Source organism: Takifugu rubripes, chromosome 3 (genome assembly GCF_901000725.2).
Source record: "Takifugu rubripes chromosome 3, fTakRub1.2, whole genome shotgun sequence".
Classification (NCBI taxonomy): domain Eukaryota; kingdom Metazoa; phylum Chordata; class Actinopteri; order Tetraodontiformes; family Tetraodontidae; genus Takifugu; species Takifugu rubripes.
In genome coordinates this window covers 8,738,112-8,764,653 of record NC_042287.1, presented here as the reverse complement: position 1 = coordinate 8,764,653, position 26,542 = coordinate 8,738,112, and the positions used below count along the sequence as shown (strand labels likewise).

At 49.7% G+C, this 26,542-nt stretch overlaps 1 protein-coding gene across 6 annotated transcripts in view; it reads left to right on the top strand.

The window, feature by feature from the left end:
* The window catches only part of rerea (arginine-glutamic acid dipeptide (RE) repeats a), an 89,569-nt gene extending 63,504 nt beyond the window's left edge, over window positions 1-26,065 (top strand). For 3 of the 6 annotated variants that reach the window (XM_011621965.2, XM_011621966.2, XM_011621964.2), the window contains 17 exons: window positions 68-172; window positions 3,598-3,646; window positions 3,942-4,066; window positions 4,782-4,881; window positions 5,430-5,528; window positions 11,171-11,251; window positions 18,803-18,965; window positions 19,051-19,143; window positions 19,573-19,772; window positions 19,948-20,109; window positions 20,193-20,306; window positions 20,393-21,777; window positions 22,298-22,520; window positions 22,606-23,326; window positions 23,694-23,867; window positions 23,952-24,132; window positions 24,212-26,065. In XM_011621965.2, coding sequence (XP_011620267.2) covers window positions 68-172; window positions 3,598-3,646; window positions 3,942-4,066; window positions 4,782-4,881; window positions 5,430-5,528; window positions 11,171-11,251; window positions 18,803-18,965; window positions 19,051-19,143; window positions 19,573-19,772; window positions 19,948-20,109; window positions 20,193-20,306; window positions 20,393-21,777; window positions 22,298-22,520; window positions 22,606-23,326; window positions 23,694-23,867; window positions 23,952-24,132; window positions 24,212-24,245 — 4,009 coding nt within the window. In that variant the 3' untranslated portion in view covers window positions 24,246-26,065. Of the gene's footprint in view, window positions 1-67; window positions 173-1,431; window positions 1,643-3,597; window positions 3,647-3,941; window positions 4,067-4,781; window positions 4,882-5,429; window positions 5,529-11,170; window positions 11,252-18,802; window positions 18,966-19,050; window positions 19,144-19,572; window positions 19,773-19,947; window positions 20,110-20,192; window positions 20,307-20,392; window positions 21,778-22,297; window positions 22,521-22,605; window positions 23,327-23,693; window positions 23,868-23,951; window positions 24,133-24,211 lie in introns of those variants that run through there. The other 3 variants (XM_003963116.3, XM_029833963.1, XM_011621967.2) reach the window with 3 other exon arrangements.
* Window positions 26,066-26,542: the final 477 nt, after the last annotated feature.

The following is a 26,542-nucleotide window of genomic DNA, read 5'->3' as shown; positions in this document are numbered from 1 at the left end:
TGCTGCTGCTGGGCTATGGCTGTGCCGTCTCCCCGCTCTCTAATAACACCTGTCTTCTGCCTTTCAGGGGGAAGTGCAACATTTCCCATTTCTCAGACATTTTTGCTGCCAGGGAGTTCAAAGCCCGCATCGACTCCTTTTTCTATATCCTAGGATATAACCCAGAGACCAGGTGAGGAGACTGTCTTAAATACAATAGTTTGTTTGTCGTCAGAATAGTGCCTTTAATTGTTCTAAAGATTTATAGCAGTGTGTCTTTATTAGGGCTTTATAACTGATGATAATCTGATGCTATTTGTCACTTCATGTACCTTTTTATATTATTGTTGCTTTATGCTAATATGTAGATTCAAAAAAATAGTCTAACAAATCACAAGTGCACCAGCAGGTCGAGCTGATTCAAACATGATTCAAAGTGTCACATTTAGAAAAAGGAAATAGAAAGCAGCGTCCTCGTGAAGGTTCAGGTAAGTTTTACAGGGTAAAAGCTGCAGTGATGACACTAAACATCTGTGCAGCTGTTGGGCACCTGATGGCTGTGAGGAGCCGTCTCCAGCAGCATCATGGAAACAAAGAAGAAACTTTCATGATGGCACTTTTTGTTTAGATCTGTGCAGATGCTTTGTTTGTCTGGTTGCTCATTAGAAACACAATGGCTTGTTTATGGACAACATCCATCACATTATATCATAAGGAAGCAGGCTGGATTTTGTTGCTATAACAACAGCCAGTGTTGACATGCCGGGATACTCTTGAATGAGAAGCTAGCCGTCTCTGCTGAGCTGTTTGAAGACAGAAATGTTCCCGTTTCCCTTCGCTGTGCATCACTGAGAAACCACCGTGAGTTTCAGGATTTCCTCACCTCAGTTGCATTTCTTGACAGGCTTCAGGGGCCAGAGCCACCGCTCTGTTTGTAGTTAGACCTATTGTAATTGTCAAACTGTCTGTAACAGCACTGCAGGGGAGTCTTTGATGCCCTCTGTTCCTCTGTCTGAATAAGAAATAAAACTGCAGTGAGGTTCCTGTGGTGTTCCGCAGCGGAACCTTTGTCACAGTTGTGTGTTACACTGGCTTGATTGTTGTAAATGACAGCCTCAAGCAGCATTAATCACGTCCGTGCAGCGTACACTTCAATTATTGGACGTGAGGATGCGTTTGTGGACGCTCTGGTGTGTTTCTGGCACCTGTGGTTGCCAATCTCTGTTCTTCCTCCGCTTCCTCCTCCTCCTCCTCCTCCTCTCCGCTCTGATCTGTTTGATATGCTGAGCGGGGTCTCTGCAGCAGCCTGTCGGTCTCCCTCTTGTTTATTATGGCGCAGAAACGCGAGCAGAGATGAATTCCCCATCCTGCACGCGTGTCTGTCTGCCTCCGTCTGTGTGCGCGCCCGTGTGAGGTCGCGGCACATGCTCAGTAGTGCGCGGAGCGGAGCGTGCCGCGCTGGCGACGCCGTGCACGCAGGCTGAGGTCACAGCACAAGCTCAGTGAGCACTTCTCCGGCTCCGAATGCGTGCTTCTCCATTTTGATCACCTAGGAATAGGTGGGAGAGGGGGGCAGAAACCCGGCGGGACTGAACACACGCGGTGTCAACACCCAGCAATCGGGCTCCATGTCGGATATGGACGATCTGTTCAGTCCCCGGAGGTAGGTTTGCCGTCGCGATCTTCCGCTGTCTCGGCTCGGTCTGCACTCGCGGCGCGACGCCTCTGACAATAAAACGTGGGTGATATCTGCCAGCTGTCCGGGCTGCTGCCTTTTTGTTATCCGACTCTGCTGAGAAGAAAGCGTGCGTGCGTGCGCGCTGCGTGTGCAGCCGGAGGCTTGAACATAGGGCTGTCACTGCAGATCACGCTGTTCCGCGTTATTGTGCCTCCGGATTGGAGGCGCGTTCGTGTCATACCTTTATTTATATTCACCCCGGAATCTCGGCGGTGTCCGCAGTGCATCCGCCGGCGTGTGGTTTAATAAATCTGCGTCCTGCGTTGTCTGTGTGGTGCGTGAGGAGCCGGTCACAGACCGCCGTGGCTCCATTTTGCAGCTGGTGTTTACAGTCGGGATGACATGGCGCACGGCTGCACACAAAGCTGCGCCGCCGCCTGCGAGCCGCCGGCCCGCGTCCACGCCGCTCGTCATGCCTCTTGAGCGGGACAGAGTTGGGGTTTGTTTTGCCGTGCTGCAATTATGTCAGTGTGCCACCGACTTGCGCAGCCATTGGCTAGGATTGATGGAGGGGCGGGGCTAAACTTAATTGCAGCCGCGCACGCACACAGAAGTTGACCGGAATTGTCTGCGCGTTTGTTCCGGTTTCATGAACCGTCCCGTAATCGATTTTAATGGATCGTGTGCTAAAGACGCGTTAGGGGGGTCAACCAGTAAGGTTTGCCACTGTTTGGGGGGCAAAGCAGTGACCTCTGTGCAGCTTCTTTAGGGAGAAATTCCAAAACAATAGCAAACAATTTTTTTTTAAATCCTAAACTGATCACAACCCTCCAAGAGTCGGCATCTTGCGCGTAACTGTAGATCCAGACTTTCCTCTGTGATACATCTGTATTCTCCCTCCTCAGAGGAGCAGTGAAGCCTCCCAGTTAAATATCCCTCAGCTATCCGTCTGTCTTCAAGATGCGGTGCTTATTCTGGCTCGTAGATCCCCATTTGTCATCCTCGCAGCCTCCTGCCAAACGTATAAAAGCCCGACTGCCTGCACACTGTCAGGAGCGTGAAGAACTTTTGACATTTATCTTCCTGGATGCGGGCAGAAATCGGATGGTTAAATCAGCTCTGCTGTTTTACGCCATGATCTAAAACCGCATAAACGCTGCATGAAGTCCACTTCAAAACAAAGCGTCTCGCGGCCGATGCAAGAAACAGTCTTTTTTTTATCGGTGCTGTTCATCAGAGCCAAACTGGTGGCTCAACACACGCTTTCTGCTGTCTGCTGAATATTTTTGTAAGAGGTATGAATCATTTTGATGGTCCTGCTCGTTAACTGCGGGGATGATCTGTGCCGCTGCCCCCGTTAGCTGTAGATCACCGTAGTGATGCGAGGAAGAGGAGGGGAAAGGACAGGCAAATATGGAACTATCATAGAGGGGGTTTTCTGCTCCTCGGGGGACTATAAAGGTTTCAGCCAGGGCTCCATGATGGAGTGCAAGTTTCTGCTGGTGCAAATCACGCTGACAGATTCTGGGCTGCCACGCGCTCCGCCGTATGAAAGTCGTCGCCGTTACCTAGGTAACAGGGGGAACGGCTTTTCAAAAAGAACATCTTGTCATTTTCTTTAATCCACTGCAGCTGGAGATTCAGAGTGCTGTTATTAAATTGCAGTTTCTATGACTACCGACATTTGCACCAGAAGCCTTTTCAGAGGTTTTCACCCTGCATATCCAGGGCCACCCCCCCCATTTAGGATGTCTGATCTCTGTTATTGCTGTGTGCCACACATCAACCTCGGCCATATTTATTCTGTTCTTCTTATAAATAAAGAAATGAATGTTAATTCGGCATGTACGGTGGATAGCCTCCACGTTGCTGTTTTTTTCCAGCTGATTTTTAAATATTACCATGGAATTTATATCAATCTGTCCTTTGTCTCCTCTCAGGCGACTGAACAGCACACAAGGAGAGATCCGAGTGGGACCCAGTCACCAGGTGGGTCACTAAACCCCAGCCCTCAGTTTGTTTCCAATCCTGTTTGTGTATTAAGTCGTACTCTCATTGTGTAATTACTGTACTCTGGAGAAGTGTACAGAGGGAAAACACATGTTCAGAGAGAGGTTGGAGCTCTGTGTGCAGATAGTCAGCCCCTGTGAGTGTAATGCTGCCACCATGAGAAGAACTGATGACAGGGGGCTGAAAGCTGATACTCTTCTACAAGCTTGCCGGCTATTTGTACTGTGACATCATCTGACCCACCCTTCGTATGCGTGGCTCTGGTTTTAATTAGGCCAAGCTCCCGGAGCTGCAGCCTTTCCCCACACCTGGTGGCCAGGCTGTGACCGAGAATGAGGAGCTGGTCTGGATGCCGGGGGTCAACGACTGTGACCTTCTCATGTACCTCAGAGCTGCACGGTGAGTTCAACCCAAAGGCCCAGCTGCTGTTATGTTGCGTCTGCCTCTTTCACAAACTGATGCGTTAGCATTAGTTACACCTAAAACATAAAAGCATTAAATATCAGTCAAATCCCTTTAAACTGTATTCACGAGAGCTATTTAAATCTTCCCTCCTTATGTTACAGTTCATGCGGCGTCGTCTGATTAAATCTTTCAGTCAGCGTGTCAGTGCAGCGAAACTGCTAGCTGTTAGCATTCAGGACTATCTAGCGCCATGACCGGCACGTTTCAGAAACGCCTGTCATGCAGAACTAATATTAGCTAGACGCGTGTTCTGTTCTGTTTGAGGGTGTACCCAGAGACGCCCATCAGCACCAAGGAGAAACGACACATGGGAAGCTCCTAACTTATAAACTATTCAGGCTATTGTGTTAGCTTTAACTTTACTACAAGGTTGTGGCTCGTACATCGGGGGGTATCTTTTCGGTCTTCATTTGGCATCCATCAGATGCCCAAACGATGTTCACAGATTCACACTCTGCTATTTATACATGACCTTTATGATGTTGGTGTGGGCTAAAGGTTAGCATCCACACCAGCTGAGCCACTTATTATCGGCTGATTTTTGTCAGTTTGACTTTCGATCTATATGAATATCCCAATGATGTGTTTGATGGGGTACCTCTGTGACAGTTCTATAAGAAGGTGTGTGTGTGTGTGTGTGTGTTCACAGGAGCATGGCTGCCTTTGCAGGGATGTGTGACGGAGGCTCGACAGAAGATGGCTGTTTAGCGGCCTCTAGAGATGACACTACTTTAAACGCACTTAACACTGTAAGTAACAAGTGGATCTACTCAGAACAACGGTTCATCTAAGAAATACTTTCTAAAGCAAAGTTTTCTTGTACGTTTTTAAGTGTAGTTGGAAATGATAAAGCCAGTAGCTTAGCCTGCTCTATAAAACAGCCACCTTCAGAGGATTACTGCACATTAGCCCTAATAAAACGTTTGTCAGTCAAGTTGATGATGAAAACGGAGGAACCAGGCACAAGGAGATTACAATTATCATAAAGAGGGCATTTATATTCTGACTCTATAAACCCAGGCAGGTCATTGCCTCTCGCCCTTCCTCCTTATTTGCAATTCCAATGAGAAAGGCTTGTTTATTCTCAGGGGAAGATCTCAACCGATCTGCTTCCTCCACGTAGTTGGATGTGTCTCAGGTCTCCATAATTGCTTTTGACATTCTGCTCTTTCCTTTCAAAGAAGTTTCCTCTGAGGATCAATAATAAAAACAGGCTTCTTAATCATGTATTTTATAGTCTTTGTCTGTGGTTTCATGCGCGCACTTATAAGCCTGTGTCTGCTGTGACCTTCCTCAGCTACATGAGAGCAACTATGATGCAGGTAAAGCCCTCCAGCGCCTGGTGAAGAAGCCTGTCCCCAAACTGATAGAGAAGTGCTGGTCCGAGGACGAAGTGGTAAGAAGGCGTCCTCATTTATGTTGAAATGCAGTGATTGAGAGATATCCAGAGGATATTGGGATCACACCGAGGTGCTGTCTGCCATCTGCCAGAGGTTGGGCTGTAGCTTTAGAGGGAGCTGTCGAGGCAGCTCAGACTGTCTCCTGGCTCGCCCTCGCAACACAGCAGAGAAAACACTCATCAGTTTCCAGCTCCTTCAAGACCCCGAGAGCAGCTGCATCCTGTTTATCAGCCGCAGAATAAATCTTCAGCGTGGAAGTCTGGAAGGGGAGAACGGCTGTGGGCCGCTGGCGTTAACCTCCATTTGAATTTAGATGTGAATTTCACCACCTCTGTTGAAGGGCTTGGATCAGAAAATGGCAGCCATTTCCCCTGATCAGACAGCACAGCATGAATGGGGGGAAGACGGAGCTTTAAGGCTCACGTTTGGATACGCAGAGGGAGACGTCTGTCGTTAGGTGAAGCCAGGAAGGACAGTTGCTCTCTGCTGCTATTGCGTAATGCTGAGGCCCGGTGGCGTTCTTTGGGGTTTAAATCCACCACCCCAGATGTGATGGAAGCTTCTAGTCGTGATTGAGCACAATAGGCCCTTGAATAAAGCCGGAGCCCCTGGATGAGGTCGGATGCCTTTTTGATTTGGAACCTCTGAGTTTTTCTCTCTGAGTGAGAGTTTGCAGCTGGAAAACAGCAGCGTCTCAAGAGAAGAGGCGATGGATCTGACATCCAATAATATCTTCAGCATAGTCCTCAACTTTAACTCATTTAATCCTATATTATTCATTTTACTGCCCTTTAACAGAACAGGTGTATGCAGTTAGACATTATAACTATACATCAACAAAAGAAAGACATTTAATTAATTTTTTCTAGTAATATTCAGTGTGATATTTACTATAATAGAGGAGCTCCATCACGTCAGGGCAGCTTTTATCTCAATGACCACACACACACACACTCACTCACACACTCACACACACACCGTGACCCTGACTGACCAAGGTCGGGGCGTTGAGTGATATGATGGCTGCTTGTGCTTCTTCAGCCCTGCAGCCTTGACTGACATGTGTAAATGTAGCTACAGCCTTGAGGATCTCGAGGAAACCGGCCTGCTGCCCTTTGTTTATTTATCGCCCCTTTCTCTGCATGCCCCCCCCCCCCCATCCCAGACGCCCTCCAGGATGAACTTCATTATTGCTGCCTGCTCTTTTCTTCACCCCGGCCCAGCTCTCATTTAGAGATGTGAATAAAAGTGACAGCGCAGGCTGCCGGGATGACAGAATCAGCCTGTCTGCAGGGTCACTTGTCACCCTCCACGCCCCCCAGCCCACCCCCAGCCCACATCTTTGAGCCTTTTCCTCGCAGCTGCTGCTGCCTCATACATAATCCTCGATAATATCTCAATACTGGGACTCCAGAAAAACATTTATTACTTCTCCCCACACTCGAGATAGAGAGATGAGTCTGCCGGCGCTCCTCGGTGATCCAGTGCCCTCTGTCAGAACGGTGCTGCAACTCATTTGACTTCAGTGGGATTTCCAGACAAGATATTCCTCTGTAATACTTTAAACACCGACATCAGAGGCTTCTGTCAGCGTCAGCCCTCCACGCAGCCCACACACACTTCCCTTCCTCTCAAAGAGGATTTCATCAAAGAACAAAAAACTCTTATGAGCGCTTCCCTTTAATAATACAACCCTCGTTACGTAAAACCAGTTATCTGATAAAAATCAGGATCTGATGAACTGGCAGGTTGTTGTTTTGCTGCACAAAATTCTGCCCCAGCTGGACTTACTTACTTGTCTATCATTTGAAGGGCTATTCATTATTTTGGTAAATATTAAATGGGTTTCAAGCTAACATTCTCTGTAATTATTCTTTTCCCTTATGCCAATTGAAAAATACTACATTAAAACTCTAAACTCAAAACATTAATACACGTGTATCTCACTAAAAGTCAGACTTAGTTAAGAGTATTTTTTTTAAAAATGACTGAGTGACGTATGAAATAACTCTTGCCTGTAGCAGTGCCCCCCCCAGACTGCTAATAACGCCTCGGCCAACAGGAGGTGCCATATAAACAATCGGACGCCTCAGCAGCGGCCGCCATGGCGATCCCGCTGTGCACCAGCGTGTCCGAGGCGTAGCGGCTGATCCAGGGCTGTGGGGAGGCAGCAGCCCCATTCCTCAGCCGGCTTATCGGCTCTTACAGCTGATGGATGACAGGAGCAGGCTGCCGACAGCACCATGGAGACGGGTGGCGGACCCACACACACACACACACACACACACACACACACACACCCGTGTAGAGACACGACATGCACTCCTGAATACACCACAGGCAGCCGAAGCACAACATGGCTGCGCGTCCCCCGCAGCGGGCTGTCTATTATTTAAAGGCATGTGTCTGCTGATCCAGCTCACGTCTTTATCACCATCGTGGGTCGGTGCCAGCCACCTTTTAAGGCTGCTCGCTAACAAACTCGCCGACAGGATGGGTGTGTGCTGGAATTTCCTGTCACCTTTTGTGTCAGGCAACAGAAAAGCAAGCAAAGGACGTCAACCCCGCTGCTGAGCGTTGAGATTAAACCGCGCGTGTGTTATTACCGCGTAATTAAACGCGCAGAGCCACTTTCTGTGGAACTGTGTAATGTTTGAGTTGGGAGTGAATAATTTGCTCTATCTTTAGCATCCACACGGAGGTTAAAGGATGTGGGTAGTCGAGCATCTGTCACCATTGCTGTTTTTTAAGCCTGTTATGATTTCCCCTGAACTCGCCGCGCCCAATCTGAGTACTTCCATGGGAGATAAGCGTGCTGCCGCCCTTTTGATGCAGAGACCGACTTTGTTTCTCCTCAGCACTCGTGAAAGGTCAGCTCTAAACGGGCGGAACGACGCCGCACGGACTGAAAGTGTCTTTGTTTGCCGCGAGACGGAATCGCGTCAGTGTTTTCTCCGAGTGACATTTAGCAGGAATTATGATCTGTGGCTGAGCCCCTGCTCTGTTTTTCATCTTGATAGCAGCTTTTTTTTGCTTCTGCCTCCAGTATCCTAACCTGTTTTACAACTCTGAACAATCAGGTCTGGAGCAGGAAGTGAGTGTGCCTGACAATGGCCGGTTGAGGGTTTTTCTCCCCCCTCTTGTTCTGCTCTTTTACACGTCTCCTCTCTGGCCTCACAATAGTGCTCTGTTAGCTTCCGAGGGAGGAAACCACAGTGAAAAAGTGCCAGCCCTCTGGAACACACTCAGGGAGCGAGGGCTGTTATTTCTGCACAGCGGATGGCCATTTGGTAGCCCCCCCCCTCCTCGCTCACCCATCCTCCCTCCCTGGCTCGCTCGCCGAAGCTCTCTCAGCCCCTCCTCCGTCCGTGGCGTTGCCTGGCAACGGCAGGCTGGAACAGTCGGTGCAGGGGCAGAGCGATTCAGGGTGCAGATTGGTGGATGATTTATTAGCTGGCTGGAGAGCAGTGAGCCCAGGCAGCTGAAATGGAGCCTTAAACTGGAGCCGACATTCAGGGAGGGGAGGGGAGGGGAGGGAAGAAAATGGAAGGGAGGAGGGAGAGTGCGCACGGAGGTCCAGCGTGGAGACGCACAGGCAGACTGTGTAAATACTACAGTGGGGAAACATAATTAAGGTGACATAATTGGGACAGACACTGCTTCATGGCATGGAAATCTCAAAGCTAACCAATTAGCTTTTAGCCTGTCTTCAATGATTGATTCAGTCCGTCGAGTTTTACAAAAATACATTTTGCTACAGTTACAGCACCTTAAGTACCAGAAGCTATTTCTGTAAATATCTCCGTAGATGTTTTTAAATATCCGATATTATGGGAAGCTGCGTTTCAGAGGCTGATATGGTGTTTAGCATCAGAGCTGCGTGATTTAGCCCCTGTACACTGGGACCCCCCCCCCCCCACATGAACCTGCATCTACCTGAGCACTGTGAGATCACCAGTGATCAGCAGTGAAAGGCAGCACTTGTGTTGAAGACGGCTCCATCTACTGGCTAATCAGCCGCCTCACCTTTAGTGTGATTAATGCAAATTAGGTGGCGCCGGTGAGTGAACAGGAAGTTTTGACATCTGTTGATGTAGCTGCCGTTATTTTCCGAAAAGTTAATGCTGCAAACATAATTAGCATTGTAGTTAAAGGTCGTGAGTAGCTCTGTAATGTGTCCTGCTAAGAGATGTTTGTGACTCTGTTCTGTCTGTAAATGTGGACTTTCCCCCACCAAAGGTGGGGATGTAAACACTCTGGTTGCGTAACCTTCTTTACATGGCCTGACAAATGAACTCCTCGACTGGGCGATCCGTGCCTGGTTTTATCTTTTCCTCGTGTCCCTCCACCATGTCCAGGACTGTTCTCCACACAAATTCTATCTGTCTGGCAGCTAGTTGAGGTTTTTTTTCTGCCTGTGAGGCTTTGCAATCCGAGCTCCTCGACGCTGTTAAAGGGCCACCGCAGTTTCCGTTCTAGTCACCGCTCTGTTGGTTTGTTAAGAGCACGCCGCGCGAGGGGTTTCTTGTTTTGTGGAGGTGAGGACGCGCTCCCGCGGCATCAAAGCGCCAACCACGGGCTGAAATGAGCGTCAAGCGTGACATTTCCGCAGAGTGCAGGAATCCGCTCCGGGTTTTCCAGCTCGCTGAGGAGCAGGGGCTCTCTTGCAGAAAGATCACATGTAAAGCCTTCCCCTTTGTAGTGGAAGAGCAGAGAGTGACAAGCTATTTCTTGCTTTGAAAAAAAGAGGTGGAAAAACAGCAGCCTGCTGTCGGAGACATCGTGGATTTGCCTCCGTAATTTCTCCTCTGCCTGCGCCTGGACGTGGAGAGCCGCTCCATCCCCCCCATGGACTTTTCTCTGCTTTTAGCTGGAGTTACTTGCTTGGAGACGGTTGGCCGAGAGCGCGGAGAGCGAGGCTCGCCTCTGGAACAAGAAAGTAAATCTGCTGGCCGTCTGCTCTGCTGCTTCTGAATGTTTTCAGCTCCGGCTTTTTGTGGCTCGCAGCCTGTGGCGCTCGAATGAGAAGAAGTGTCTTCGGGTTTGACCACATTTGGTTATTTCTGCTGTTTTTGTCTGGAGGTAAGACAGCGAGTCTGTATTTACCCAGCATGTCAGATTTAATCAGATGTCAGGAAGTATAATGTTCTGTCATCCTTTATTTATTTAAGATCGTTTTTAGATATTTAATATGTTATTTTGGGTTTTTCTGCTGTTGATCTCCAGACAAAAATAGAAAGTGTCCACTGAGCTCAGTAAGGAATTTAATAAACTCTTGGGTTTAGTTTGTGTGTAATAACACACAGCGGCATGCACAGGTTTGGTCATTTGGACAGATGGAGTCTCTTTTTGACAGTGTTTTGTATCATTCTGAATAATACCAGTGCCATCTTGGCGTCCGACCCAGCCTCTCACGTCATTTCATCCCCCCGCTCGGCCCGATATCGCCGCGTCGTCTCTAAAGTTTACATGTCCACAGAGGTTTTCCAGGTGGCACATTTAGTCTGTGCAACCACAGAAATGGTTCTGTGGTCCTGTTGCTAACCTGTAAATTTATGCTGCCTTAGATTAGCTGACTGAACAGTAACAGACAGTAACTTTCCTCCCCCTCTGTTTCTCTTTTTCTTCCTTTTTGCAGAAGCGCTTCATTAAAGGCCTGAGACAATTCGGCAAAAACTTCTTCAGGATCCGGAAAGAGCTGCTGCCCAACAAAGAAACGGTAAGAAGAGTTTTTTTTCCTCTTCCTCTTTATATTGTGAGTTGTGTGTGATTTGTTTCACAGCATCAAAACACGAAGGAATGCGTGGTTAAAATACTGCAAACATGAGCAGTGAAACAACATAACTGTGACGACTGTACGCACGTTGCCCTTATTTACACACCTTATTTACAGGAAGTTTCTCTCCCAACTAAATAAACGTGTAGTAGTTCGCTGCAGCATGTTAGGGTCAGTGTACTTTAGAGATCACACGCAGAAGAAATGAATTAGCACCTTCTGTTTGCAAGAAGTAAACATGTGCAGATGTGAAACAAGCTAAGGTGTTCACAGCACAGAGAACAGTGCTGGGCTTCTTTTATAACAGACAGGAATATCCGGAGCCACCTGGAGATAAGTGAGAATTAAACTCCGATTGTTCTCAGGTTTGCAAAGAGCTGCTGTTTTCAGACTGTCAGGGACTCTGGTTGTGTACACACAGATGCTGTGTGAGTGTGTGTGTGTGTGTTTTTTTCCTCCAAACTCACTGTGCCACATGTTTCATGGGTCACCTCCAAGCCTAACAATGATTAACAGCAGCTGACCTTATTAAACATGACCATTATGTGGAAAACAAAACACATCTTTGTCAGTGTGTTTTCAAACCTCGTTTCTTTTGCTCTTCTGTGGAACGAACACTCAAGAGCCGCTCTGCTTTCACCGTGGCTTTACCGGGGCTATATAAATCTGCCGCGCGCATCGATTCTGAGCGCCTCTCTAAGATCATTCCTCATTCCCGCCTGTGCTGGAAGCGCGCCGCTGCATTGCTTGACACCGACATCAAAGGAAAATCGGCGTTTGTCACACTTCCTTCCCTCGTCTGCTGCGAGGGTATTTCAGCCGCGTTTCACAACAGAAACTCAGCACATCGCGTCGTGTTTTTACCCAGGAACTCTGCAACGTTGCCTGCTTTCTTTTCCCGTCCCTCAAAACCAACCTGAACCTCTGGAAGGAGAGATTAAAGCGCATGAACAGAGTTTCATCTCAAAGGTTTCCTCAATTACTTTTCACTGGTCTTGAAATATGCAACTAGTCCTGTTGATTGGCCATAAAAGAGGTATTAATGTAATTCACCCTGGAGGGGGAGCTCACATGGCAGCAAAGGTAATTGACCTGCTCCAGGAGCTGGGCCTCTCACCGCCACTGTGCGAAGTCATTTTTCCTCTGCAAATGGAAAATAAACTGCCCTTTTAACATATGAAAAGAGAGGAAATTGCCCAGAGCACAAGAGGGCCATCAAAAGCAGAGGGTTTAGCCGTAACATTAGCTGTGTGCAATCACTGAAAATGCTGTTTGTTGTATAACCTGACTCGCTTTTGTGCTGCGAGACTGAGCTGAACGCGAGCCAGTGGTTCCTCCGAGGGAAGCTCTAAAGCAGCAGACATTTCCACTCTTTGTGCTTTTTATTTGACTGCGACGCTGCTGGTAAATGAGCACATCAAAGAACATTCAGGCCACTGCTGCCCGAGGACCTTGTCGTGCTGCTGTCACTGAGAGGGCAGCTTCTGCCTCCCGCCGCTCCTTCCACTACGTTGTTCTGTGGCACCAGTGCCAAGGATAAGCGCCCAGCACTGAGTAAACACAGCAGGCCTCTGACTAATAGTCAGGAATGCTTTATATAAAGGCACATAAAGGCCCAGAGGGGGGAGAGGTGGGTGTGTCCTCTGACCGTCTGCAGCTCGCTGTGCGGCCACCATTTCCTTCACTCCAGAGAGGACGTCACAGAACACGAGCTCCCAGTCTTTAAACAACCAAACTTGCTGACAGGGCAGGTCGCAGATAACAGGGCCTGACATTTGGGAATGGGATTTTTCATAATGTCCTGGTTTCACAGCAACATCATCTCAAAGTATTTGACCCAAATATTTTTTGTCTGCTTTAATTTTCTTGGGTTTTAAACACACTCCCTGCTTAGAAACTGATGATGTTTAGTTCTCTGTTCCCCTTAAATGGTGGAAATTCCACAGCTGATAGCTGCTTCTGGGTTTATATTTCAAATATTTCTTTATTAAAAGTTCAGTAAGCAATAGCATTGAGTGACGTATCACATTATTCTTCATACCTGTGTCATTTGTTTTTACAGACTGGACCGTTGTCTAACAATAACTCACCATAACCTAATAAACTCAACAATGTGCAGTAAATCACTTTTTACAAGGAGCAAACACAAGCTCCGTGTGTGTTATTGTTTATCAGTTCAGCTCCCCTCAGGCCTGCGTTCCTGCATCCTGCTGTTTACTCTCTTGTGACTGCTTGCCTTCAGTTGGAGTTTAAATATTTCATTTCATAAATGTGCTGGAGCAGCATTAGCTCTGGCGTGGTTAGTTACAGTACATGTGTTTTTCTAATGGGCTTGTGGTGGATAAGCCCGGTTTTATCAGTCACCTGTTAATATATTGGAAAAACACATTTATCTGTCAGCCAGGCCATCAGCTGCAAGCTGAACCCACAGGAGGCTGCTGAGGAATAAAGACGTGATTCAGAGAGGCATTTTTGTTCGGCAGGTTTATACTTTAGCTTCAACACTGAGGAGAAGGTGCAGCACAGCAACAGTCATTCCACAAGTCTTCTCTAATAATGAACAGCTAAGTGGGCAGAATAACAGATACACCTGTATAAGATCTATATGTACAATATGCTGTTTGTGTTTATTCGGTATTTTAAGTGTTGTGTAGCTGCTCGGTGGTCTCAACTGACCAGCTGAATCAGTCAATAGTCCACAGGTTGTTTTCATACGTCACCTTTGGCTCTAAGCATGAGGTCATGAGCTGCAATAATCATCCATCGTTACATTTTACAGTCATTTTATGGGTGTGTTAATGGAGTTCTCATGTTAGCAGAACGTCTTCTAGCATGCGTTCAGGTTCTGGGTTCTATCCCTATTCTCTGATGTCCACCCACGGTCCAAAGGTTACTTAGTACAGCTGTTTCACATTTCAAAATAATTTCTTCCTTTGTAGTTACGAAGCACTGGGGGGAAAATATGTCATTTAACAGCACATTGATCAAATATAAATTGTTTGTTCATTTATGTGACAAACGCTGCCTCATAAAACGCATCGTTAATGACATGAGTGTCTCATCAGCGTGCTGTACCAGTTCTTTTCCCTCTGGGCTTGTGGGCAATTCGCCAACCAACTTCAGAAGTGACATGTGCATCAGTGTAATTACATACTTATTAAGCCACTGGAAGCTGGTTATCTTTATATTATCTCTTTTGTAGTTTGATTTTGGACTGTGACAGCAGGACACGAGGCAAAGAACACACGCTCGGATTCCTATTTAATCCGTATCGGCGGTGAGATGTGCACCTTTTGGTTAAAATGGAACACCCCCCCCCCCTCCAGACAGCCAGGTTCTGTCGTGTTCTCAGCTCACCCTCGCAGCAGATGTTTGCCCTGGTACAATCTGTACAAATGTCAGATTGAATCCAGTGCCATGTCATCAGCAGCCAGAACCTTGGGGATGACTGTGATTATAAATACTTAGCTTCAAACACTAATTAAACCAGCTCCAGAACCACAGGAGAGCGGTCCAGTTGGCAGCAGCTGTCAGCGCCCCGACGGAACCGTTCTCGGGTTTGATAAATGAGCTAACTTGTTAGGGCAGCGAAGTCACTGCCGGCCCAGGCTCAACCAGCGAGTATTGATGTTCTCTCAGAGGCAGAGGCGCTCTAACAGGACAGCGGCTCTAAATGACTTCTCTGCCAGGCTTCATGTTGTGGTTTATGGGACCGGCTTATCAGCAGAACCAGCATATTCGACTCCCCAAGAAAAAAAAAAAGGTGCTGTTGCCATCGAGCCTGCTTTCATTGGCAAAAGCGCTTACAGCAGGAAAGCAGAAGTGCTGATTCTTTAGTATAGCAGCATCCCAGACCTGTGAAAGCAGAGCTTATTCAGTCTTTCTCTGGCAGAGAGGCTCAGCGCAGCAGGGACGGCAGGTCCGTTTAGCTGCCCTCTGCTCCACCAGCCAAGGTCCTTTCACCGCTGCTGACCGACCCATGTGTTCAAGGGCAACGGTGAGGGCATCAAACACGCCCGTGTGGCCTGAATACGTCACTGCACACACATTCTAAGGTCGAAAGCTCCAGTGATGATAAAAGCGAGCCGGTCCTCCTTTCAGGGACAGCCTGGTCCGAAACAGATCCATGCATGTTTGAGGAATCTGAACCCCATAAAGAGGACACTTTTAACAACGATCCCGCCAAGATAAATAAACAGTGAAATAGTGAAGCATATTAAATAGCACTTTAGGCTTCTCAGCCATGAGGATAATGGCAAAGTGGATCCTGTAAAACCTGTCACAGGCGCTGAGGAACACCGAGTCCAGAGGTCGAGCACATACATAATTAAAGCTGGGTTTGATGTAGCTCAGAGAAGTGCACCCCCACACCCCTGTCCTCCTTGCACAGGCTGCAGGAGGGAGCAGCAGCAGCTCATGCTGCACTAATGGATGAACATCACACATTCACCCAGCTCTCTGATCCCACATCCAGTCTGCAGCACAAATTCTGATTCAGCGAGAGCTGTCGGGATGTGATGAGCTGAGGCTGGATGTTGATGGGCTATTGTTATCTGCTGCTGGCTTTTTTCTTATTATTGCTCTTCCAGCTGCCCCCATCGCCCCCCTTTCCTCCGCTCTCCTCGGCCTTCCCCTCTCCTCGCCAGTAACGGCCTTAACCGTTTGGCTTCATGTCAAAGCAGGGGCCTTTTGTGGCTCTGTCACAAATCTGCCAGGAAAAACAGAAACCATCTGTTCAGGCTCGGGCCTGAGAGGGGATGAGGGTGTAAATACATGAGTTTAGCCCTCGCCCTCTCGGCCCCACTCGGCCACACAGGCCCACTGCGTCCAGTGCAAGGTCTCTGAACTCCCAGTGAGCCCGAACCAGTACAGTTGAAGAACACTGTAATCAGAAGCAGTTCACCTCTGTTTTGTTCTTCTTATTCAGTTATTTATTCATTCGTGTTTCAATTGTCTTTTCCATATAAATCCTCCTAATTCCAATAATTAGATGAAGATTAGAAACTTGCGCAGAGCCACATTTTCAAGGTCGGTTTAGTTTCAAAGCACGATGGATGTCCATAATCTGCAGAATGAAACCCTTTTCACACAAACGCGCCGAGCAAACGACCATTTTAAGTTGCAAGAACTGGAATGGAAGCCCTGCGATAGAAGGGTACCGTAAGCTCTTTCCTTGTAGGATAATCCTCCAGCCAGAAAGCTCCTGCAGATGGAAGCCATCGAAAAAGGCCTCATAATGCAGAGCTTATGTTGTCACTATCTCATGTTCTGTGCAGCAGAGCTGCAGCAGAGCAGCAGCGGAGCTGCAGCAGCAGAGCAGCAGAGCTACAGAGCAGCAGCAGAGCTGCAGCAGAGCAGCAGCTGCAGAGCATCAGAAGCAGCAGCAGCAGCAGCAGCAGCAGCAGCAGCAGCAGCAGCAGCAGCAGCGTGCTCTGTGCAGCTCCGCACTGATTTAGCAGAGGAATTGCAGAGGCCAGAATCATCTGCATTTTTATTTTTAAGTGCTTCCTTGGCTTTTCCCCAGATTCCACTGACCCCAGAGCCAGATTCATTGACTAACTCCTGCTACATTGTGTTGTTTTAGTGGCGACTTAAATCAAGCGCATAAATAATTTGAGGAAAATGGCATCAGTGAGGGGGGGGGGGGGCACGCAGAAGGAGAGTCAAAGCGTTGCAGCGAGCGTTGGCAGCGCGACAAAGTAAATGAGAGAAAACAACATTGAGTATGAAGGATGACGTGTGTGGTTCCAGGGAAACGGAACCCGACACTCTGCTACACCGAGAGGTCGTCCGCGTTCCGCTTCAGCAGCGTTTTAATGAAACGCCGTTTGCAACTTTAGGAAATGGCTGCTGCTGGAGAACAAAACCTGCATTCAGTCATGGACTTCTATCTTAAGCCTAGAGGTGTTTCTTCAGTATCGTGTAACGGCACTTGACACGGCGTGAGCGTCGGAAAGGCACGGTGACTTCTCTCCGTCCCGCCGAGCGGTCGCCGTGGCCGCGCGGTCACGGCAGCCTGCAGAGAACAGTCATTAAGCCCAGAGCCCAGCCGGCGCCCGGCACCACTCCACACTTTTGATCTGCACATTTCAATTGGATTTCACATCAGGGCGCCCACCTTCCCTCGGTTAGCACCTGCGCTCTTCACTCCCAACCGGACAAACTGGGGGAAGAAGGAAACCACTCGAAAGTTGTTACCACCGTCCCGAGTTTGAGTCACTCGTTATGTAATGATGGTGAGACAGCGGCAAAAAACTCTCTCTGTAGATCTACTAAGGTTGAGCTTGTTGATGTGGGATGATTAATCTCATCTGCAGCGGTCCTGCCAGAGCGATGGCTTTGGTATAACGCAGCACGTCGCTTTAATTTACCCTGAAATTTAAGAACTTTTCTCTCGGCTCCAACAGCTCACAGCTAAATGTTCCCAGAACTGCTTGTTCATGAGATGATTGCTGCAGCCAGTGGTAGATATGAAATTCTTGATGAAAGAACAGCCCTAAACTCACCGAGTGGAGCATTTTCCGTAGATTTTCACACTCCTTAACAGTGTTTTGTCTCAAATGATTTGTGGCAAAATAAGCCCGCCTAGCTCCGGGTATTTTTAGTTAACATGAAAGCAAGTAAAGCCCGAGTTAGCTTAAAGTTTCTGCTTTAGAGAACATTAAGCTGCTGCTGCATCGCCGTTAATGCACTTTAGATCAACGTGAAGGCTCATTTATGTTAAGTTTCTCAGCTGGAGTGAAGAAGGCGAACGATCAATAGCAATTAAAGTGTGGGAGCTCTGTTGAACAACAGTTTAACAGAGCTTAATCAGTCGACTGCTGCCCTCCAGGCTTTAAAGATAACAGGTGACTTACTGCTAACAATCACAGCCCATAACTTCATGAATGTGTCTGTGGAGAACCCGTAACAAGTGAGAGCTGGGCGGCGGGGGGGACCAAAGGAAACAGGAAGCTGTCCCTGCTTCCTCATCCATGATTCCATGTGTTAATGTTTCAGTTAGGTATTGATTTTTTGGCAGCCTTTTTTGTCTCCCTCGCTCCACGAGGAGCGCGCCCCTCCAAATGTTTGATTAAAGTTCAATTGACTCTTCCAGTGAAGGGGCGAGGAGCCATTTCACTCCCTATTTGTAGCGCCAAAGCTCTGGCTGACATGTTCTTTTGTTCCTATTCAAGCTGCTGCCACCCAGGCAGCCACCAATGCACTGATCCTAATATCCCTGCATTGAGCGAGCCTCCCCTCCTAATCCTGGGACAGACAGGGCCGCAGCACAAACACGCTCGGCCAGCGCCAAAACCTGGCATGGACTCTGATCCGCCGGAACATGGCCGCTCACTCTGACTGCTAATGTGCTAATTTTTCAGTTATTCAGTCAGTTCTTAGCCACAGAATCAAATGAAACATTTGATGATCAAATCTCAACTACTGAATAAATGTACTCTTCGTCTAGATTATTTGTATTTTTTTAACCAGGCCACATTTATTTTATTCCAGGGGGAACTGATTACCTTCTACTACTACTGGAAGAAGACCCCAGAGGCAGCCAGCTGCCGAGCTCACCGCAGACACCGCCGCCAGCCCGTCTTCCGTCGCATCAAGACCCGAACTGCTTCAACTCCCGTCAACACCCCCTCTCGACCCCCCTCCAGCGAATTCTGTATGTTTGTCTGACCCGTGCGAGGGGGACCAGTTTATTCTGGTGGCGGAACGTTTTGTCTAATCGCGTCTTTTCTGTCTTCCAGTGGACCTCAGCTCGGCCAGCGAGGATGACTTTGACAGCGAGGACAGCGAACAGGAGCTGAAGGGCTACGCCTGCCGCCACTGCTTCACGACCAGTAAGGCCACATCCAGGTTGCACCTTCACTCCGAGTGTTGTTCCCTGCCCGGTTACCGTCGGCGTGCGCCGGCCCAGAACAGCAGCGTCTGACAGATGGCCATCATAAGATGTCGGCAGTAATTTAATCAAATCCAACGAGAGTCCACAGCTCGCTCGCTCGCTCGCCCGCTCTTTCCTCCTCATTATCTTTCACCTCCTTCCACACAGCTGGCTCCCATCTGATCTCACATCACAACTGGTGGCTAACAAATGGAGCTGTGAAGCGCTCACTCGAGTAAATATCAGAGAGTTGAGCTGTAAATATGGCACAAGCCATGTTGTTCTTGCATCCGACCAACAAATCTGCCATTATTAGAAGAGATCAGACTTTTTTTGTTATCTGCTGTGTGAGATTCTTTCTTTTCCTAACTGTAAATTCTTTCTTCAGCCTCCAAGGACTGGCACCACGGGGGCCGGGAGAACATTCTGCTCTGCACAGACTGCCGTATTCACTTCAAGAAATACGGCGAGCTGCCCCCCATCGAGAAGCCAGTGGACCCGCCGCCATTTATGTTCAAACCTGTCAAAGAGGAAGAGGATGGACTCAGCGGGAAGCATAGCATGAGGACTCGACGGAACCGAGGCTCGGTACTGCAGCCGGTCCACTCTCTGATTTTCAGGAGTGTCTAGCAGAGTAACAGTCAGATTAAATAAAGACCTGTAAGCAGGTAGAACAGGGTCAGTTCTGATAGGCTGAGGCTTTGTGTTTACGCTGCCTTTCTCCCAATGTGCATTTCTGATCTTTGTCGGTTCCTCTGTTTAGATGTCAACGCTACGTAGTGGTCGTAAGAAGCAGACAGCCAGCCCTGATGGCAGAGCCTCACCTACCAACGAGGACCTGCGCTCCAGCGGACGCACGTCTCCCAGTGCCGCCAGTACAGACAGCACCGACAGCAAGATGGAGTCCATGAAGAAGCCAAGCAAGGTGGGGTGCATCTCTGTTCAGAGTGCTGGTGTCGCCACATCAGAAAGCAATAGCATGTGAAGTCTGCTGTCTGTGCTCCACAGAAGATTAAAGAGGAGGCTCCCTCACCCATGAAGAGTGCCAAACGTCAGCGAGAGAAAGGAGCCTCTGACACCGAGGAGCCTGAGAGGGCAAATGCCAAAAAGTCCAAGACACAAGTGAGTTGGCTGTGGTTTGTTGTGCACATGCGCCCAAAAGATGTGGTGTTTGTGTATGTAACCCCCCCACCCCCTCTGTGTCTCAGGAGTTGAGTCGGCCAGACTCGCCATCAGAATGCGAGGGCGAGGGAGAAGGAGAGGGCGAGAGCTCCGACGGGCGGAGCATCAACGAGGAGCTGAGTAGTGACCCTAAAGACATTGACCAGGACAACCGCAGCTCCTCGCCCAGCATCCCCAGCCCCCGCGACAACGAGAGCGACTCGGACTCTTCGGCCCAGCAGCAGCAGCAGCAGCAGCAGCAGCTCCTGCAGAGCCAGCACCCTCCGGTCATCCAGTGTCAACCGGGCACGTCGGCATCCTCCGCCGCTCCGCCTCCACCGGCAACCTCAGCCCCTTCGCTGCCCCCGCAGGTTTCCCCGACGGCAGCGTCCACAACTCTACCTCCCCAGCCTCTGCCCCAGGCGAGCCCGCTGTCTCTTATCCAATCAGGAGCATCCCTCCACCCACAAAGGCTTCCTTCTCCACATTCGCCCATGACTCAGGCTCCACCCCCCTGTCCGCCAGTGCCACCGCAGTCGTTACCCAGCCCGCATCATGGACCCATGCCTCCTATGCCGCACCCGCTGCAGTCGGGCCCCCCTCACATGCCCCACCCTCACTCCGTGGCCCCTCAGGGTTTCGGTCAGTGTCAGGTCCCGCCCCTGCCAGTCCCTGGCCAATCGCAGCAGAGATCTCACACGCCTCCTTCGCAGTCGTCCGCTCCGAGCGGAGGCCAGCCGCCCAGGGAGCAGCCGCTGCCCCCCGCCCCAATGTCCATGCCTCACATCAAGCCCCCACCAACCACACCGATCTCTCAGATAGCAAACCCACAGTCACACAAACACCCGGCCCACGTGTCAGCACCTCCGTTTCCACAGATGCCTTCAAACTTGCCTCCACCTCCTGCCCTCAAGCCTCTCAGCTCTTTATCCACCCACCATCCTCCATCAGCACACCCGCCTCCCCTCCAGCTCATGCCTCAGGGGCAGCAGCTCCAGCCTCCCCCCGCCCAGCCCCCGGTCCTTACTCAGTCACAGAGCCTTCCGCCTTCAGCGAGCCATCAACCTCCTTCAGCGCCGCCTCTGCCGCCTTCTGCAGCAGCAGCCTCGCACCCGAATGGACCTCCTCAGCCACCATTTGCCACCCATCCTTTCAGCACAGTCCTACCTGCCAGCGGCCCTCCCCCGTCTTCATCAAACGCCATGTCTGGCATACAGCCTCCCTCTTCCGCCGCCACATCCTCCTCCATCTCCATGCCGCTGCCCGCTACGGTCAGCTGCGCTGGTCCGGGCCCCGTGCTCCCTCCCATTCACATCAAAGAAGAACCTCTGGATGAGTCAGAAGAGCCAGAGAGCCCTCCACCCCCCCAGAGAAGCCCCTCTCCAGAACCTACCATCGTCAATACGCCCAGCCACGCCAGCCAGTCAGCGCGGTACGTAAGAGAAGCAAAACACACACCTGCTAAAAGCTGTTGTTCATCGAGCATCCGTTGCTGCGCTCGCCCCACAGCCTGGGGACGCTGATTAGCTCGCACACATTCAACAACAAAGAGTGTCTGTTCTCAGCTTTTAAGGCTTTGAAGCAGGAAACAAATCAAATGTTCACAGCAAAACAGGCGTTCAAGGCCGCAAGTAGCCTTGAGCTCTGAGTGAATGATGGCTTCAAAATGATCAAGGAAGAAAGAGGATGATGATAAATCACACTGAGGTGTGAGCACACCGAGGCATATGAGCGTTTGGAGCCGTGTTTCTTTCTTCCAAGACAGCTGATGAATAATAATGAGAATTTTAATACAAACGTGATCGTTGAGAAGGTGCCAAGGGGTTTTATTTCCTTCAGAATAATAGACCAGCATAAGCCATTCATGCTTCAACATTGAAGCTTAATATAACGACGAGCTAAACTGTCAAAATGAAATGTGCCTCTGTGTTTCCTTTCTGCCCTGGATGAAGGTTCTACAAACACCTGGACAGAGGTTACAACTCCTGTGCAAGGACGGATTTCTACTTCACCCCCCTCGCTTCGTCCAAACTGGCCAAGAAAAGGGAAGAGGCCCTGGAGAAGGCCAAAAGGGAGGCAGAACAGAAAGCCCGGGAGGAAAAGGAGAGGGAGCGAGAAAGGGAAAAGGAGCGCGAACGAGAGCGGGAGCGAGAAAAGGAAGCAGAGCGCGCGGCGGTGAGTCTGGCCGGCTCCTTTATTTACGCCCCCGGGTGTTGATTCTTTTCATGTGTTCCTGAACGTCATGTTTCTCCCCCAACAGAAAGCCTCCAGTTCCTCTCACGAGCCCAGAATGGGTGAGCCCCAGATGGCCGGACCTGCTCACATGCGACCGCCCTTCGACGGCCCGCCCACCACCATCGCAGCTGTGCCCCCGTACATCGGGCCCGACACCCCCGCCCTCCGCACTCTCAGCGAGTACGCGCGGCCCCACGTCATGTCCCCCACCAACCGGAACCACCCCTTCTTCGTGTCGCTCAACCCCGCAGACCCGCTTCTGGCCTATCACATGCCGGGCCTGTACAACGCCGACCCGGCCATGCGGGAGCGCGAGCTGCGAGAGCGGGAGATGCGCGAGCGGGAGATCCGCGAGAGGGAACTGAGGGAACGCATGAAGCCCGGGTTCGAGGTTAAGCCTCCGGAGATGGACACGCTCCACCCTTCCACGAATCCCATGGAGCACTTTGCTCGGCACGGGGCCATCACGTTGCCCCACATGGCCGGACCGCACCACTTCGCCTCTTTGCACCCGGGCCTGAACCCGTTGGAGCGGGAGCGACTGGCCCTGGCCGGGCCCCAGCTGCGGCCGGAAATGACCTACCCAGAGAGGCTGGCCGCCGAGAGACTCCACGCAGAGAGGATGGCCACGGTAGCCAACGACCCCATCGCCCGTCTGCAGATGTTCAACGTCACGCCGCACCACCACCAGCACTCGCATATTCACTCCCACCTCCACCTGCACCAGCAAGATCCTCTTCACCAAGGTAAATCAATGTCCTGCATATGTGCATGCGTGTTGGTACAGTCTGAAATGCTTTGATGTTTTTACTGTAGTCTTTGATTAGAAACTCATGAGAATGTTGTCATGAATCAGTGTTTTAGTCATTCGTCATTATATGGATTCACTTGGATTAATAGTAAGAATTTAAACAGAAGCCTAAATAAAATGTCAGGAAGTTCTACATTTATGTGTCATTGCTGCTAAAGTTTGATATTTTTCATGATAGAGGATGATTCTATGGAGAATAGCAGCAGATCTGTTTAGATGATCTGTAACTTGCTGCATGCTTTTATATGTGATGAACTGTTTTGAAATGAGTGTCCTGATCTAAAGACTCTGACTCCCAGAAGGTGGTGGTGAATGTCTTGTGTGTCCTCCAGGTTCGGGGGCTCATCCCCTGGCAGTAGACCCCTTGGCAGCCGGACCTCACCTGGCCCGCTTCCCGTACCCCCACGGCGCCATCCCCAACCCCCTGCTGGGCCAGCCGCCGCACGAGCACGAAATGCTGCGCCACCCGGTCTTTGGTGGGTGCATCTCCCGTTACCTGCAATCACATCCGGCTTTGATCTGATCGCCGGCTGACCTCAAACCCCGCTTGTCTCGTCCAGGTACTCCATATCCCCGGGAGCTCCCAGGAGGTCTGCCGCCCCCCATGTCAGCAGCACACCAACTGCAGGCCATGCACGCCCAGTCAGCGGAGCTCCAGAGGCTGGCCATGGAGCAGCAGTGGCTCCACGGCCACCATCCCATGCATGGAGGACCGCTGCCAGGCCAGGAGGACTACTACAGGTAGTAGTAAAGGCTGGAGCAGCGAGCCGGCCCCTGCACCCGCTGACGGTTTAACCCCCGCTGATGTTTTGCCTTGCAGCCGGCTGAAGAAGGAGAGCGACAAGCAGCTGTAACCAGTCAAGGGAAGCAGGACGCGGGAAGTTGTTACAGACATTACAGTCAGGACAGAACCAAGCCAAGTGGATCATCTGAGAATTCTGCTAATATCTGATTCTGTTCCTGCCGAGGACTATTTCTTTTTTCCATGTTTTTTTTTTTATTTCTTTGAGACGGTGACATTTCAAGACACCTTTGGTATATAGCCAGTAGTGACGTCTTCAAGGCTCCTGCATGTCAAGCTTCCCTGATGTTTTTCTTTTGTAGGTGCTAGAACACGACACTGTGCTTATCAACAGGAAAAAAGAACCGGTCAGGCCGTATATGGAGAAATAACAAGTGCTATCTTTAAAGTCGACATTTATTTTAATACGTTGTTGGAGGTTTTTCATAATTCTAAGAAAAGCTACAGCATGGCATTTTTGAGTCTGTAAATAGTATATATAAACATATAATTATTATTATAATTAATATTATTATTAGGTGTGGACTCCAAACCAAGTCGTTTCAGCCTCCAGTATAATTGTTTTGCAGCATTATCCCTTGTTTCAGAGGGGAGCGCCGTGGCATTACATGAGCCGATTGCGAGAGCTTAGCGGTTCCGGTCCTCTGACGTCACCGTGTTAGCCCCAGTCCAGCAGACACTATGTAAACCTTCATCCACTTCACACACACACACACCTCCAGCACGCAGCAGGTTCGTCAGAATGTCCACGCTCGGGATTCGAATCACTTGAAGAGGTTTCCGTGGCAGTGCACGCTGAAACCAGGCGTCCAAACGAGAAAAACGAACTTTTGCACTGACCGAGCGTTTGTTTGTTTTTAAATTCACTGGTTTTATCCTCACATCCCGAGTGATAGTCCTTAACTTTGTTTTCACAGAGAATGACTTTAGCAGCGACCACCACAAACAACACAAGACATGTTTCAAGGCCTTTTAAACGGTCCGGACTTGGATTTAAAGGTGGTTCGCTGTAACAGGAGCCGCTCAGGACTTTAGGATTGTTTTAAAGGTCAGCGTCGCGCGCCTGGCCCGGCCCCGGCCTTTGTTGCCAGGCTCGTATCCGACCGAGCCGTCCTCCACGAGGCTGTAACGATATTCACTGTGACACTAGAGCGGGGGAGGGGGGGCGCTCGGTGTGTTTGTGTGCCACAGACTGTTACAAGTCCCGTTTTCCTGTCCTAGCAGTGCACAAGCTTCTTTTTTAATTCTAATTTTTACGTTTTGTAGCCATGACACGAGCTCTGCTCTCATCCCTGACCTGAGGTGATTCAAGTCTCGTGGATATTTACAGATGGCCTTTTTTTAAAAAAAAAAATCTTTCTTTTAACCAAATGAAGAGACTGTACTTGATTTTAAAGCGACCATATCTACCCACGGAGCACTAAAATTTACATTTAAAACACTTGTAACCCCCCCCCCCCCACCCCCACCCCTCCAAAAAGTCTTTGACTCTCTGACAAGAACCTGTCGCTGTTTTCGCCACCTCACTTAAAACCCATTTCCGTCTCTTTCCAAGCTCCCCCCTCCCCCCCCCCCGCCTTCATTTCCTCTTTTGTGTCTCCAAGCCCTTTGATGTTAAGTGTTGTCAATGGTTTAGCTTCTTGTTTCAAAGCGGCAAAAGCAGAATGTAAATTCTGACTGCTAAGATTTATATATATACTGGTATCTTGAAGCTTATTGTATATATGAGTAGTCGCCATGGGATGACACAATGTAAACAAAAAGTAGAAATAATAAGAAAAATTGTGAGTCCTGTGTTCTCTCCATTCGAGTATTTTGTAATTTTTTTGAAAAATTTGTGGAATTAAAATAAACGACTAAGTTACACCACAGGAAGAGGCTCCGTCTTTGCCTTGGCTGCGTGAACGCGAGTCCTGTTGTTGATGAGAGTCGTGCTGAATGTGCGGCCGTGAGACGCCGCTCCAGTCTGGGGAGCCGTCAGAAGACGGCGGAGAGCCTTCGGATCCATCTGCCCCTGCGTTCGGGGGCGTGGGGACCGGCGCCGAGGCTGCGCCGGCTCTGATGGCTCTTGAATGACCATTTTCCTCCGTCTGCTCTCTCGGCTCCGTGCGCGTCTCTCCGAGATCACCTCAGCAGCCGGTACGGAGCCTCTGCTGAACATTGTGCCTGTAATAACATCAAAGCTTGGCGAGGCCTGGAGGAGCGCTGCGCGCGGGCTGAGGCGGGCCGACGGGACGCGGCTGTCATCTGGGCCTGCCCGCGGGGAGTGATGGAGCGTCATTTGGAGAGGTAGCTATTATTCTGCCACAGCGCTCTGAAATGATGCCCTGTCCTCGAGAACGCCGCGCT